General features: G+C 46.6%; 1 protein-coding gene across 1 annotated transcript in view; it reads left to right on the forward strand.

Annotated features, from left to right (window-relative positions):
- The window catches only part of itga4 (integrin alpha 4), a 185,843-nt gene that overhangs the window by 42,937 nt on the left and 125,995 nt on the right, over positions 1-16,911 (forward strand). The window contains exons 7-10 of the mRNA XM_070875800.1: positions 5,642-5,727; positions 8,062-8,124; positions 8,208-8,345; positions 8,430-8,538. Coding sequence (XP_070731901.1) covers positions 5,642-5,727; positions 8,062-8,124; positions 8,208-8,345; positions 8,430-8,538 — 396 coding nt within the window. The remainder of the gene's footprint in view (positions 1-5,641; positions 5,728-8,061; positions 8,125-8,207; positions 8,346-8,429; positions 8,539-16,911) is intronic.

A 16,911-nucleotide genomic window follows, 5' to 3' on the forward strand; every position in this document is an offset into this window, starting at 1 on the left:
AGTAGCTACACTGTTGGACAAAGTACAAATAAAGAAATAATGGAGGCTTGTAAGAAAGATACAGCAATAATCATGGGCGATTTTAATCTTCATATTGATTGGACAAATCAAATTGGCCAAGGTAGCCTTGAGGAAGAATTCATAGAATGTATCCGAGATGGTTTTCTTGAACGGTGTGTTGTGGAACCAATCAGGGAGCAGGCTATCTTGGATCTGGTACTGTGTAATGAGACAGGATTAATAAATGATCTCATAATAAAGGATCCTCGAGGAAAGAGTGACCATAGCATGGTTGAATTTCAAATTCAGTTGGAGGGTGAGAAAGTTGGATCTCAAACCAGTGTCCTGATCTTAAATAAAGGCAATTACAAAGGTATGAAGGCAGAGTTGGCTAATGTGGACTGGGAAAATAGATTAAAGTGTAACACAGTTGATAATCAGTGGCAGACATATAAAGAGATATTTCATAACTCTCAACAAAAATATATTCCAGTGAGAAGGAAAGACTTTAAGAGAAGGGAGACCCATCCATGGTTAACTAAGAAAGTAAAGGATGGTATCAATTGTTTTTGAAATGGCATACAATGTTGCCAAGATTAGTGGGAGGCCAGAGGATTGGGAATTTTTTTTAAATCAGCAAAAGACGACTAAAATAATTATAAAGAGTATGAGAGTAAACTAGCAAGAAATATAAAAAACAGATAGTAAAAGCTTCTACAGGTATATAAAAGGGAAGAGAGTAGCTAGAGTAAACATTGGTCCCTTAGAGGATGAGACTGGGGAATTAATAATGGGGAACAAGGAAATGGCAGAGACTTTGAACAAATATTTTGTATCGGTCTTCACAGTAGAAGACACTAAAAACATCCCAATAATAGATAATCAAGGGGCTATAGGGAGGGAGGAACTTAAAACAATCACTTTCACTAAAGAAAAAGTACTCTGTAAAATAATGGGACTATAGGTGAACAAGTCCCTTGAACCTGATGGCTTACATCCTAGGGTCTTTAAAGAAGTGGCGACAGAGATAGTGGATGCATTGGTTACTAATCTATGCAAATTCCCTGGATTCTGAAGAAGTTCCAGCGGATTGGAAAACCGCAAATGTAATGCTCCTATTTAAAAAAAAAAGAGGCAGACAAAAAGCAGGAAACTATAGACCAGTTAGCTTAAAATCTGTCGTTGGTAAAATGCTGGAATCCATTATTAAGGAAGTGGGACATTTGGAAAAGCATAATAGAGTCAGCATGGTTTTATGAAAGGAAAATCATGTTTGACAAATTTGCTGGAGTTTTTTGAGGATGTAACGAGCAGGGTGGATAAGGGGGAACCAGTGGATGCGGTGTATTTGGATTTTCAAAAGGCATTCGATAAGGTTTCACATAAAAGGTTACTGCACAAGATAAGAGCTCAAGGGGTTGGCAGTAATTTTGGCCCCAAGTTTCGACATGATTTGCTCCTGATTTTTAGGAGCAACTGGTGTAGAACGGAGTATCTTAGAAATTGGAATTCTCGCCATTTAGTTTGCTCCAGTTCTAGTCAGTTAGAACAGTTTCACTTTGGAACAGAATTTTATTTTCAAAAGGGGGCGTGCCCGGCCACTTACGCCTGTTTTCAAAGTTTCGTCAGTGAAAACTTACTCCAAACTAACTTAGAATGGAGTAAGTGAAGATTTTTGTACGCTCGAAAAAACCTTGTCTACACTTTAGAAAATCAGGCGTAGGTTACAAATCAGGCGTAGGGAATGGGGGAGGGGGGGTTTAAAGGGAAGTTTACAAACATTAAACACTTCAGTTTTACAAATAAAGAGCCATCATCAATAATAAATGATAAAAACATCAATAAATCAACCAATAAATCAATCAAAAAAAATTAATAAGAAATAATTTTTTTTTTAAATCAATAAATAAAACATTTTCTACTTACCGACTGCAGCACCGGGAGCCCTCCAACAGCGTGCTGGGATGCCCCCCCACAGTGTGTCTCTGTCAGTGTCTCTATCTCTCTGTCTGTGTGTGTCTCTCATTCTCTGTCTGTCAGTGTCTGTGTTTCTGACAGCAAGGAGGGGGGTAGAGCGAGAGAGGGAGGGAGCAGAGGGAGGGAAGGGGGAGGGATGGGGGAGAAGGGGAGGGGGGGAGGAAGAGAAGGGGGGGAGGAGGAGGAGGGGGACGGGGGGAAAGGAGATGGGGGGGGGAAGGAGATGGGGCGGGGGAAGGAGAAGGGGGAGGGAGGCTGAATGGGCTGGGCCCGGCCGGGCCCGAGACTTCAGGCAGGGCCCAAGACTTCGGGGAGGGCCCGTCCCCAGTACCAGATTTACAGGTAGGTGGCGTTGGGTCGGGTCCGGGGGAGCGCGGGTCGGGGGGGTGGTGGGAGGGAGGTCGGGGGGAGGGAGGGAGAGGGAGGTCAGGTCGGGGGGAGGGAGGTCAGGTCGGGTCCAGTCCGGAGGCGGGGGGGGGAAGCGGGAGTCGGGTCGGGGGTCGGGTCCGGTCCAGGGGCGGGGGGGGGGGGGCAGGGGGAAGCGGGAGTCAGGTCGGGGTCGGGGGTCAGGTCCGGTCCAGGGGCTGGGGGGGGGGGAAGCGGGAGTCTGGTCGGTGTCGGGTCCGGTCCGGGGGGTCGGTGTCGGGTCCGGTCCGGAGGCGGGGGGCGGGAAGCGGGAGTCGAGTTGGCTCGGGAGGAAGCAGGAGCTGGCCGTGGGAGGAGCCTTATTCACGCAGCCCCAGTGAGGCCATTCGGCCAGGGCTAGGGGCTGCATGCTTCGGCCCCTCCCACACAGTTTTGGGCGCCTGGAGCTACTGAACATGCGCGCCCACTGTAGTGCGCATTTGCAGAGGTCCCGGCACTGTTTTCAGCGCAGGGACCTGACTCCGCCCCCTACAGCTCCTGCTGCGCTGCACCAAGCTGCAAACGACCTGCAGGGAGCTGGAGAATCTGGAAGTTTTTTTTAGGCGCACTTTGTGGCGCGAAAAACGGGCGTCCAGGTCGGGACTGCGCCGTTCTAGGCGCGGCTCGAAACTTGAGCCCATATTAGCATGGATAGGAAATTGGCTACAGAAAACAGAGAGTGGGGATAAATGGGTCATTTTCCAGTTGGCAAATGGTAACTAATGGGGTGCTACAGGGATCAATGCTGGGGCCTCAACTATTTACAATCTATATTAATGACTTAGATGAAGGGACCGAGTGTAATGTAGCCAAGTTTGCTGATGATACAAACATGGGTGGGAAAGCAAGTTGTGAGGAGGACACAAACAATCTGCAAAGGGATATAGACAGACTAAATGAGTGGGAAAACATTTGGCAGATGGAGTATAATGTGGGAAAGTGTGAGGTTATCTATGTTGGCAGGAAAAATAATAAATCAAATGATTATTTAAATGGGGAGAAAAACTACAAAATGCTGCATTTCAGAGGAACCTGGGGGTCCTTGTGCATGAAACACAAAAAGTTAGTATGCAGGTACAGCAAGTAATCAAGAAGGCAATGGAATGTTGGCCTTTATAGCAAGGGGGATGGAGTATAAAAGCAGGAAAGTCCTGCTACAACTGTACAGGGTATTGGTGAGGCCGCACCTAAAGTACTGCATAGAGTTTTGGTCTCCTTATTTAAGGAAGGATATATTTGCATTGGAGGCAGTTCAAAGAAGGTTCACTGGATTGATTCCAGAGATCAGGGTTTGACTTATGAAGATAGATTGAGTAGATTGGGCCTATACTCATTGGAGTTTAGAAGAATGAGAGGTGATCTTATTGAAACATATAAGATACTGAGGGGGCTCGACAAGGGGCGCCCAATTCGAACTGAGATGAGAAAGAATTTCTTCTCTCAAAGAGTTGTAAACCTGTGGAATTCTCTATCCCAGAGAGCTGTGGAGGCTGGGTCATTGAACATATTTAAGGTGGAGATAGACAGATTTTTGAACAATAAGGGAGTTGAGCGTTATAGGGAGCGGGCAGGGAAGTGCAGCTGAGCCCAAGATCAGATCAGCCGTGATCTTATTAAATGGCCGAGCAGGCTCGAGGTGCCTAATGGCCTATTCCTGCTCCAAGTTCTTATGTTCTTATGAACTTTTAATGCAATGACCCCCAGCCTCTCTGCTTTAAGCATCCTACCAACCATTTTCCCAAGTGCTTGAAGTAAGTGGCTCCCTACCTTAACCAAATACACAAATCATTGTTAATAAACTTATAAACTTGCCCTGCCACCTTCAAAGCATATGGAATCCTTGGCTTTATAAATAGAGACATTGAAATTCAGCGATTTTGCGACCGGGTTATTTGGTGAAATCCCGGTCATTGAAAAGTTCGGTGACATTTTGCGGCGATGGTTTTCAAATATCGCTGGTGAGAGGAGCGCAGCTATGCAAGACCGGAAATAGCGTTTTCGACAAAAATTTGGCACTGTGCGTCCCCATATTTTGCGTGAAAAATAACAACATGTAAAAAGCTGCGTTGCAGCCCTTGGAGCAGCGGTAAGTATAAAGACCTGCAAAAAAGGTAAATTAAAGTTTTTATTTTTTAATTCTTTTTCAGCGATTCAATAGATAAGTGTCGTGTAAATGTTTTGTAAATTTTTTTTTCCAATTTATTTTTAGGTGTTTTTCCGCCCTCCCAAGGCCCAACTCGCAGCGATATCGGCCTTGGACTAAAGTTGCCGAGGATCACGGTTTGCGCCACAAATCCTCGTGCAATGCCAATTTTTACCACTGCGCAAATTAAAGCTTGAATTTCAGGCCTGATGGCGATAGCGAAGTGATAACGGTAATTTTGGTGAAAAACTACCGTTATCACTGAGAAATTATGTTCAACCTGGTAATGTTGGGAGGGTGCAGTGGCCTTGCACTCTGGGAGTGGGTGAGGAATGAAGAGGTATTTTGGGGAAAGGGTTCCTTAAGTCTTAGCAGAGTGGGTGGGGGAGGGGAAAGGTTCTGGGTCTAGGAATACATAGAATGGTGTACTGGGGTAAGTGAAAAGTATTGAAGTGTAGCAGTGGTGGGAGGGTAGTCTTGGGATGTGGAGGTACTGGGAGGAGAGGTTCCAGGGGTGGAAATAGTGAGATGGAGATTGATTGTAATGAATGGGGTGCTGGGCTCTGAAAACTATGGGGAATGTAGTATGCATGTGGAGGTATTGGTTTCCTTGCTTTCAGCTGAGATCTGTTTTATTTATTTAATGTAAGTGGGAGCTTAAAATAATAAAATATGGCTCCAGCTAAATGCTGGGAAATCTTGTACGGAGAACCCTGCTGTTCCTATCGCTTCATTCCCAAATATTACTCATGAACCAATTTACATTTTTTGATGGATTTGCTGTGCTCATGTTACTTTAGTTCACTATGGACCTCAGCACACATTTCAGTACAGTGCTGAGAGAGTGCCGCATTGTAAGAGGTGCTGTTTTTCAGATGAGACATTAAACCAAGGCCTGCTTAAGTGGATGTAAATGATCCCATGGCACTATTTGGAGAACGTGGAAATTCCCCCAAAGTCCTGGTTAGCATTCCACTGTCAGCAACACCAAAAGACAAATAGATTATCTGATCATTCATTCATTCATTTGTTGTTCATGGGACTGTGTTTTAGTTTGATACCTGAGATGTGATGGACACTCGTACACGTAACATCAACATTTTTATTATTTCCCAGGTTATGCTGTTAGTGCAGGACACTTTACTTACCCAAACAGCACAGAAATTGTGGGAGGGGCACCCCAACAGGAACTGACTGGTCAAGTAAGAATTTTAGTTTTTTTAAAAAGAGTTCTTCTCCACCCTACTCAGCAATTATAAAATCACACAAATGACTGGTATTAGAATGATCTGGAATTTCATATTTGATACAGTTTTAAGTATGTTAGTTATGCTTCCTCGTTAGTCCATTGTTGCCCCTCCTATATTCAGTTGGGAAAGCTGAACAATCCAAAAGGGAGAAATCCTAGTAGCTGTTGTCAATAATCACTTTATTCAGTTCACCAGAGCCATATCTGCTTGGTGCAAGAAAACTTACCTCCCCCCCAACCCCCTCCCAACCAAACTCGGTCAGTTTCCCCTCTTCTACCTTTGTTTTAATGATTTTTCAACACCATTCAGCATGGATGTCCTAAAATGAGTAGATATGCTCTTCATGCCAATATTTGACAGTTGTTATTCAAATTTATAATAAACCTTTCAGGCAGGAGGAATAAATGGAGATTGCTTTTTAAATGGAGGGAAATATATAAGGAGGGGATAGCAGCATGTCAAGAATTTCATAATCAATCTTTATCAATACTGGATGTTGTTGTTTACAAACAGAAGTTTAAAAGAAATTGGCGCTTCTTGCATAACTATCTCCCTGCTTGCTTTCCAAAATTTAATTTGAATATGAGTGCAGCTGTTACACATTTTCTCTTCTTGCGGTCTTTTATATTTGTCTGTGACCCGCCTCTCCACCCCCCCTCCCCCCAACCCCCTGGCCTCTCACACTCATGTTTTGGAGGTGCATCCAGCAAGTGGTGTTTTGTGACAAAAATCAGCATAGACCAGCCACCTCTGTCCCGGTCCCATTTCTCCAAGTCTGGCTGCTAATGCAGCAGACCAGGTTCCCTTCTCCATGGAGTGCCTAGTGCTAATAGCAGAGATTGCGGCTTCTGCATATTATAAGTGAAACTCTTGAATGAGAGTTTCCACCTACAGTATATTGAGGTTGCAATCCCTGCCATTAGCACTAGCAGTATCACTGAGAAGGATCCAGTATAGAGCATTAGCTAATGTCAGGTAGGAGTAGGATTGAGTAAGAGGGCCAAATGGATGGCAATGCAAGATGGTATGGACGGCAATGAAGGAGAAGGAAGGAGGCTGACACTGGGAGCAGTGCTTTTGGTGGGGAAAGAAGGGGAGTGCCAGTTTAATCTTGTGGTGGGTGGATTTAAACACAAAGATGAGGATTTTAATTGTAGGTGTTGGGGGACTGGGAGCCACTGTAGTCAGCAAGGACAGCAAGGTGGATTTGGTGTGGTATTAAATACGGACACCAGAGTTTTGAATGAGCTGATGTTCAGAGAATGGCAGAGGGAGGCCGGCACGAGAGTTTTGGAATATTAGAGCCTGGAGGTGACAAAGGCATGGATGAGGATTTCAGCACCAGATGAATTGAAACAGGGATGGGTGATGTTATGGAGGTGGAAGTAGGTGATCTTTGTGATGGAAAGGATAAAAGGTCAGAAGCTTGGCTCTGGCCTCAATAGGATGCTGAGGTTGCAAACAGTCTGGTTCAAACTGAGATTGTGGCTGGAGGGGGATGGAATTGATATGGATACGGAATATGTGGTGGGAGACAAAGGTGATGGCTTCAGTCTTTCCAATGTTTAACTGGAGGAAATTGTAGCTTATCAAAGATTGGATGCCGGACAAGCAGTCAGACAGCAATGAGACAGTGGAGTGGTCGAAAGAGGTAATGGAGGTGTAGTACTGGGTGTCATTAGCATACATGTGGAAGCCGGTTCCCAGCTTTCGGATGATACCACCAAGGTGCAGCGTGTAGATGAGGAGAGGAGGGAGTCAAGTACAGATCCTTGGGGTACTCTGGAGGCAATGGTGCAGGGTCAAAAGAGAAACTATTGTTTGAGATGATCTGGCTTTGATTAGATAGGCAAGAATAGAAGTAAGCGAGGGGAATCCCACTGTGCTGGAAAATGGGGGAGAGGTGTTGGAGGAGAATCGTGTGGTCAACAGTGCCAAAGGCTGTGGAGGGGGCGAAGAGGGACAATGCACCACAGTCATACAGGATATCATTTTTGATTTTGGTTCGGGTTGTTTCAATGCTGTGGCGGAGTGGGTGGAAATCTAATTGGAGAGATTTAAATGGAGTTACGCAAAAGATGGACTCAGATTTGGGAGGAGTTCTTTTCATGTATCTTTTTTTGGTGCTGCTGATGGATAGTGGTGGTGAAGTTATGGAGTGTCAGAATTATTTTTCATATTATATGCATGAAGTAAGTTGTATTCCTTCATACTATGTAGAAAATGTATAGATTTGAAAAAAGAAATGAGGCATATTTTTGTCTAATTGCTGAAATTATTTTGTAGGTTTACATTTTTGAACAACATGGAAAGACTTTGAAAATAATTTTCAAGGCAAAGGGTAAAATGGTACGGCACTCGATATATTATTTAATTCTGTGATTCTGACAAAGTTGCAGTGTTTCATTTGCTATTTTTGTTTCTGCTTCTAGCTTGGTTCTTACTTTGGCTCATCAGTTTGTGCAGTGGATCTCAATTCAGATGGCCTCTCCGATCTGTTAGTGGGAGCCCCCATGTACAGTACGATCAGAGAAGAAGGAAGAGTGTATGTTTATTTGAATACAGGATCGGTAAGACTGAGAAATTTCTTTTCAGCTAATTTATTTTGAATAAGTATCACATTTCATATTCTTAATAGTATTTTTTTTGAAAAGGGAGTAATGAAGGAGCTTGCGATGGAGTTAGTTGGAGGAAATTCCTATGCGGCCAGGTTTGGGGACGTAATTGTTGATCTTGGAGACATTGATGATGATGGACATGCAGGTTTGGGACATTTAGAGCCTGTAATTTTAAAATTCTTTCTTTCTGAATCAGAAACGTATTTTGCATATCATATCGTATCAAGAAGTGCATTGGGACATTTTGCTATGCTAAATGCGCTATATAAATGAATGTTGTGGTAGTTATTGTAAAACACTGTGGTCTCAAAACTCTTGTGGCTGGTGGTGCAAAAATACTGTAGTCTGGGTGGGTGAGGGCAGGACCTGGTAATGTCTGGTCATTGGCCCTTTTCCACCCTATCCCACCTAAAAGGTGGGTGTGTCCTTGTAATCTAGCCCACATGTTGGTAGGTGTATTATAATGATATGTAAATAAGGGAAATATAAAATTATAAATTACCCATTATATATGTGTTCAAGGTGTGCCTATACAACACTGGTTCCAGTGGGCCAAGGTTGGGGGGGGCGGCAAGTGGATTAGAGCTTAAATGCCACTTTTCCTAACAAAATTGATCAGAGTGATTTACCTTAAGAAATCTGGCAAATTTCAAATTGTGACATTTTTTTAAGTGTTCTAAGACCTTTGTTCAGCTCTGCGGGCCCACCTTGGTGTAGTAAGGTGCTGCAACAAATATCTTTCTTCCTATCGACCCATCTGAGACAGCTAGTCCAGCAACATCAAATATGGCCCTGGCACTACTAATAAAAGCTTCACATGATCTGTAGTCGCACATTTCCTCTCGCTTTTGTCACCTCCATAAGGAATGTATACTGACAACTGAGTTGGATTCCATATAATGGAAAATAGAGCACCATTTTCGACTTTCTTCTTAAAGGACATATGGCCTATGGCCAACATCAGAAAAGTTACAGCTGGCTGATGCCCAGTCCTTGCCTACCACTCTGACACTGTCCATTTTCCAGGGTCAGTTAATTTGTATACTTAAGGTGCATGCTTGGACAATTTATGGTTCTGTTGGGTCACTTTCCTCCAGTTGAGGGGGTGGGAAGGGGAAGGAAATTTTTGCGGTGCCCTGTCCCTGTGTAGCTATGGTGGGCAGTATAGACTGAAGAAATCTTAAAAAAGAAATTCCAAAGTTTAAAAAATTTCAAAGTTCACAGAAAATGAAGTAATATAGTAAGGCCCCTTACTATAACTAAATTGTGGGCCTTCACTGAATTTGTACAACACATCTGAGTACCACTAGATTTCAGCCACTGGTTTCAGTCAGGGGTCACTGAGCATATCGGGTACATGATGGGTCTCAATCCTCCACAACCATTAATGTGGAATACTGCCCATCACCTTATTAGTTCCTGGACATGGAGGTTTACCTTTTAATGGGCTATTTTGACTAAAGCAATGAATTAGTCGCAATGATAAACAAATGGGCTAAAGCATCCAAAGAACACTCATCCGCCCAGCATCGAAGCACTGACCACACTCTACCAGCTCCGTTGGGTGGATCACATTGTGTGCATGCCAGACACAAGACTCCCAAAGCAAGCTCTCTACTCAGAACTCCTACATGGCAAGCGAGCCCCAGGTGGACAGAGGAAACGTTTCAAGAACACCCTCAAAGCCTCCTTGATAAAGTGCAGCATCCCCACCGACACCTGGAAATCCCTGGCCAAAGACCGCTCTAAGTGGAGGAAGAGCATTCGGGAGGGTGCTGAGCACCTCAAGTCTTGTCACCGAGAACATGCAGAAAACATGCAGAATGCAGACAGAGAAAGGAGCGTGCGGCAAACCATACTCTCCACCCACCCTTTCCTTCAACGGCTGTCTGTCCACCTGTGACAGAGACTGTAATTCCCGTATAGGACTGTACAGTCACCTGAGAACTCACTTTTATAGTGGAAGCAAGTCTTCCTCGATTTCAAGGGACTGCCGATGATGATGATATAGCCTGACCAAATTAATCATCTTGGCATTGCCTTAAGCTTTGCATCAGGAGCTATGAATACAACAGGTTTTCTGAATTAATCTGCCCAATCCCAAATGAAGTGTCAGGACACATTACAGTTCTAATTGATTTAACTTTTATTGAATCTCAGCATTTGGTGAAGGTGTGTGCATGACAGTAAACATGTCAAAACACTGAAGAAGTACCACCAGCGCTGCCTCCGCAAGATCCTGCAAATCCACTGCGAGGATAGACGCACCAAAGTCAATGTTCTCCGTCAGGCCAAATCCCCAGCATCGAAGCACTGACCGCACTCGACCAGCTCTGTTGGGTGGGCCACATCATCCACATACCTGACACGAGAATCTCAAAGCAAGCGCTCTACACGGCAAGCGAGCCCAGGTGGGCAGAGAAAACGTTTCAACGGCACCCTCAAAGCCTCCTTGATAAAGTGCAACATTCCCACTGGCACCTGGGAATCCCTGGCCAAAGACCACCTTAAGTGGAGGAAGCGCATCTGGGAGGATGCTGAGCACTTCGAGTCTCATCGCCGAGAGCATGTAGAAAACAAGCACAGACAGAGGAAGGAGTGTGCGGCAAACTAGACTCCCCACCCATCCTTTCCTCCAACAACTCTCTATCCCATCTGTGACAGAGACTGTAATTCCCGTATTGGACTATACATCATCATCATCATCATCATAGGCAGTCCCTCGGAATCGAGGAAGACTTGCTTCCACTCCCAAAGTGAGTTCTTTCATGGCTGAACAGTCTGATACGAGAGCCACAGACCCTGTTACAGGTGGGACAGATATTAGTCAGGGGAAGGGGTCGGTGGGGCTGGTTTGCCGCGCGCTCCTTCCGCTGCCTGCGCCTGGCCTCTTCATGCTTCTTGTGTCGAGACTCAAAGAGCTCAACGCCCTCCCGGATGGACTTTCTCCACCTCGGGCGGTCTGCGGCCAGGGTCTCCCAGGTGTCAGTGGTGATGTCGCACTTTACCAGGGAGGCTTTGAGGGTGTCCTTGTAATGTTTCTGCTGTCCTCCTTTGGCTCGTTTACCATGAAGGAGCTCCGCATAAAGCATTTGCTTAGGGAGTCTCGTATCTGGCATGCATACTATGTGGCCTGCCCAGCGAAGCTGATCGAGTGTAGTCAGTGCTTCAATACTGGGGGTGTTAGCCTGGTCGAGGACACTGATGTTGGTGCGCCTGTCCTCCCAGGAGATTTGCAGGATCTTGCGGAGACATCGTTGGTGATATATCTCCAGCAACTTGAGGTGCCTTCTGTACATCGTCCATGCCTCAGACCCAGACAGGAGGGCAGGTATTACTACTGCCCTGTAGACCATGAGTTTGGTGGTAGATTTGAGGGTCTTTTCCGCAAGCGGCCAAAGGCTGCGCTGGCGCACTGGAGGCTAATACGTCCTTACTATACAGTACAAATGCACACGAGGCCCATACTAAAGAGAAGGTCACTCTGTGACCAGTAACCTTTATTTGCCAGCGCTGAAGTGGAGAAGATGGGTGGAGCTTCCCCTTTTATACCTGAAAGTCCAGGTTAAGAATGTCTCCCACAAGTTCACCACCTAGTGGTCAGTGTTCTCACAGTGTACAACTTAGATCAGTTTATACATGGATTACAATGACAGTAGAATACATGACATCATCTCCCCCCCAAAGTCTTATTGGGATCACAGGTTAAGTCTCTCTGGTGGTTTACGCTCCCTTGTAGAGCGTCTGAGTTGGGGCTCCGGTTGTTGGGTGCTGGCCTGAGTGTCTGCTGTTTGCGGTGCCTCAGGCCTCTCCAGACTGCCCACAGTGACTGGGCTCTCCTCCACTTGGTTCCGGTGTTCGGTCACCTGTGGTGGAGTGAACTCTACATCGTGTTCTTCCTCTGCTTCTTCTGTGGGTTGCTGAAGCTTTTTGTTTGATCCACGTGTTTGTGGCAGATTTGTCCATTGGTAAGTTTAAATACCAGAATCCTATTCCCCTCTTTGGCAATCACAGTGCCTGCGAGCCATTTGGGCCCTGCAGCGTAGTTGAGGACAAAGACAGGGTCATTGACATCAATACATCGCGCCCTCGCATTCCCGTCATGGTAGTCACATTGTGACCGGCGCCTGCTCTCAACAATTTCTTTCATGGTGGGGTGTATAAGGGATAACCTGGTTTTGACTGTCCTTTTCATTAGCAGCTCTGCGGGTGGAACCCCTGTGAGTGAGTGTGGTCGGGATCTATTGGCCAACAGGAGGCGTGATACGCGGCTTTGTAGGGAACCCCCTTGGATTCTGAGCATCCCCTGTTTGATTATTTGCATTGCTCGTTCCGCCTGGCCGTTTGAGGCCGACTTGAACGGTGCCGTTCTGACATGGTTGATACCATTTCCTGCCATGAAGTCCTGGCATTCAATGCTTGTAAAGCACGGGCCATTGTCGCTGACCAAGACGTCCGGTAGACCATGGGCGCCGAACATTGCCCGTAGACTTTCTACCGTGGCAGAGGATGTGCTTGAATTGAGAATGTCACACTCGTTCCATTTAGAGTAGGCGTCTACAACAACCAAAAACATTTTTCTCATGAAAGGACCTGCTTAGTCCACATGGATGCGTGACCATGGCTTGGCAGGCCAGGACCAGGGGCTAAGGGGGGCTTCCCTGGGCGCATTGCCCAGCTGGGCACACGTGTTGCACCTGCGAACACAAAGTTCCAGGTCTGAATCTATCCCTGGCCACCAAACGTGTGACCTGGCAATTGCCTTCATCATGACAATGCCCGGGTGCTCATTGTGAAGTTCTCGGATGAACGCCTCTCTGCCCATTTGTTACCCCATAGTAGGCAATCGGCCTGAATCAAGAGTTCATCCTTGTGCCTGTGAAATGGTTTAAATTCCTCAGGGCATGCCCCGTACGTGGCTGCCCAGACCCCATTCAGGACACATTTCTTGACTAAAGAGAGTAGCGGGTCTCTATTTGTCCAGACTTTGATCTGACAGGCTGTCACGGGTGAGCCTTCGCTTTTGAAAGCTTCAACGGCCATGACGATCTCAGCAGCATGCTCGGTTGCCTCCTCGGTGGTGGCTAGTGGGAGCCTGCTAAGTGCATCGGCGCAGTTTTCAGTGCCCGGTCTGTGCCGAATTGTATCGTCATAGGTGGCTAACGTGAGTATGCGGGCCGATGCATTCGCATTTATGGTCTTGTTGGCGGCCAAAAGGGACGTTAGGGGTTTGTGATCTCCAGCTCAAATTTCCTGCCAAACAGGTACTGGTGCATGTTTTTTACAGCATATACACATGCAAGCGCTTCCTTTTCGACCATCCCATAGCCCCTTTCTGCCTAGGACAGACTTCTGAAGGCATAAGCTACCAGCTGTAACTGACCCTTGGAATTAACATGCTGCAACACACACCCGACCCCATAGGACATTAAAACAAGTTTCTTACATGGGTCGTATAGTGTTAACAGATTGTTGGAGCATAACAAATTACGTGCTCTGTCAAAAGCCCTTTCCTGGCTGTCCCCCCAGATCCATTCGCGACCTTTGCGTAGGAGCACGTGTAGCGGCTCTAACAGTGTGCTCAATTTGGGAAGAAAGTTACCAAAATAGTTCTGGAGCCCCAGGAACGAATGCAGCTCCATCGTGTTACAGAGTCTGGGTGCTCTCTGGATCGCTTCCATTTTGGACGCAGTAGGTCTGATCCCGTCTGCTGCTACCCTCATCCCCAGGAATTCTACGTCTGGAGCTAGGAAGATGCACTTCGCCTTTTTCAGTCGCAGACCGACCCGGTCCAGTCTGCGTAGCACTTCCTCCAGGTTGTGGAGGTGTTCTTCAGTATCGCAACCTGTGATGAGGATGTCGTCTTGAAAAACCACCGTCCTTGGAATCGACTTGAGGAGACTTTCCATGTTTCATTGAAAGATCGCGGTGGCCAAACGAATCCAAAACGGACATCTGTTGTACTCAAACAACCCCTTGTGTGTCGTGATGTTGGTCAGCTTCTTCGACTCACTCGCCAGCTCCTGGGTCATGTAAGCTGAGGTCAGGTCCAACTTTGAAAAAAGTTTGCCACTGGATAGCGTCGCAAAGAGGTCCTCCGCACTAGGTAGCGGGTACTGGTCTTGGAGTGACACCCAATTGATGGTGGCCTTGTAATCACCACATATCCTGACCGACCCATCTACCTTGTGCACCGGCACAATCGGGCTCGCCCAGTCACTGAATTCGACTGGCGAGATGATGCCTTCCCTCAGCAGGCGGTCCAATTCGCCTTCTATCTTTTCCCGCATCACGTACGGCACCGCTCTGGCCTTGTGGTGTACTGGCCTGGCGTCCGGGTTTATGTAAATCACTACCTTGGTCCCCATGAAAATGGCGATGTCGGGTTGAAATAGTGAGTCAAATTTATCCAGGACCTGTGTGCATGATATTCACTCCACAGAAGAAATTGCATTGACATCGCCTCATTTCCAGTTCATGACAGCAAGCCAACTCCTCCCCAGCAGTGCGGGACCGTCCCCCGGGACAATCCAGATTGGCAACCTGTTCTCCAAATCTTTGTGGATCACGACTACCGTGGCGCTGCCTAGCACCGGAATGATCTCCTTTGTATATGTCCGTAACTGTGCGTTAATCTGCAATAATTTTGGCCTCCTGGCCTTGGACGCCCACAACTTGTTGAACTGTTTAATACTCATCAGGGACTGGCTGGCCCCCCGTGTCTAGCTCCATTGATACTGGGATGCCATTGAGGAGCACTTTCATCATTATCGGTGGCGTCCTGGTATATGAACTGTATATGTGCTCCATATGAACTCGCTGAACTTCAGCTTCCAGCGATTTCCCCCAGTGTCCATTTGGCCTTGTAGGGCTTACATTGGGCCCGTCCTCCTCGTACATCAACCTGGCTGCAGGCTTCCTGCAAATATGCGCCAAGTGACCGCTGACGTTGCAATTTCTGCAGGTATATTGCTGATACCTGCAAGCTCTGGCTGTGTGTTTGCCTCCACACCTCCAACATGAGCCTTTGTTGGAAACAAAAGCTCCATTACCAGTCAATCGTTTCTGACTGTCTCTGTAACTGTCCTTAAACGCACCATTGACAGGTGTTGATGGCCCCATTACTGGCCACATTGTCCCTTGCGATGGCATGAATCGCCATTCAGCTAGCCATTGTCTCTGTTGAATTCCCCCTTTGGGTTCGACTACATGCTCGGCATGTCCGATTGTCCCTGTCTGCCTGGAGAACTGTGTGCCGTGTTAACAATGTTGACTCCCTGTCTACTTGCTGCATTTAAACCAAGATTTTTGTCAAACATCATTCTGGTCTCTTCCTCCCCTGAGATAAATGTCTGGGCCATTAAAGCCGTCATTTCCAGGGTCAAGTCTTTGGTCTCAATCAGTTTCCTGAAAACCCCAGCGTGCCCGATGCCCTCAATAAATAAGTCTCATAGCATCTCCGCTCTGCATGCATCTGGGAACTTACATAAGCTCGCCAGTCGCTGGAGGTCTGCCACCAAGTCTGGAACGCTTTGCCCTTCTCGCCGTCGGTGCGTGTAAAACTGGTGCCTCGCCATGTGCATGCTGCTTGCCAGTTTAAAGTGTTCCCCGATCAACTTACTGAGCTTTTCAAAAGTTTTATCCGCCAGCTTCTCTGGCGCTAGAAAGTCCTCCATCAGGGAGTACGTCCTGGATCCACAAACAGTCAGGAGATGAGCACTGCGTTTGTCGGCCTAATCCTGTCCCAGCCATTCCTTAGTGACAAAACTTTGCTGTAGTCTGTCAATAAAATCGTCGCAATCATCACCAACACAGTACCTATCGTCTGTGCTGCTAGTGGCCATGCTCGCATGGTTTAAATCCCAGTTTCTCGTCGCCAATAATATGTTCTTACTATACAGTACAAATGCACACGAGGCCCATACTAGAGAGAAGGTCGCTCTGTGACCAGTAACCTTTATTTGCCAGCACTGAAGTGGAGAAGATGGGTGGAGCTTCCCCTTTTATACCTGAAAGTCCAGGTTAGGAGTGTCTTCCACAAGTTCACCACCTAGTGGTCAGTGTTCTCATGGTATTCAACTTAGGTCAGTTTATACATGGATTACAATGACAGTAGAATACATGACAGAGGCGATGCTGAATCTCCGCATCAATGTCTGCCTTTGTTGATAAGAGGCTCCCGAGATAAGGGAAATGGTCCACGTTGTCCAGGGCCGCGCCGTGGATCTTGATGATTGAAGGCAGTGCTGTGCAGCGGTGACAGGCTGGTGGAGGAGCTTTGTCTTACAGATGTTAAGCGTAAGGCCCATGCTTTCATATGCCTCAGTGAATACATTGACTATATCCTGGAGTTCAGCCTCTGAATGTGCACAGATGCAGGCATCGTCCGCATACTGCAGCTCAATGACAGAGGTTGGGGTAATCTTGGACCTGACCTGGAGGCGACGTAGGTTAAACAGCTTCCCAGTGGTTCTGTAGTTTAATTCCACTGGACTATACAGTCACCTGAGAACTCACT

This window comes from Pristiophorus japonicus, chromosome 3, assembly GCF_044704955.1.
Source record: "Pristiophorus japonicus isolate sPriJap1 chromosome 3, sPriJap1.hap1, whole genome shotgun sequence".
NCBI lineage: Eukaryota > Metazoa > Chordata > Chondrichthyes > Pristiophoridae > Pristiophorus > Pristiophorus japonicus.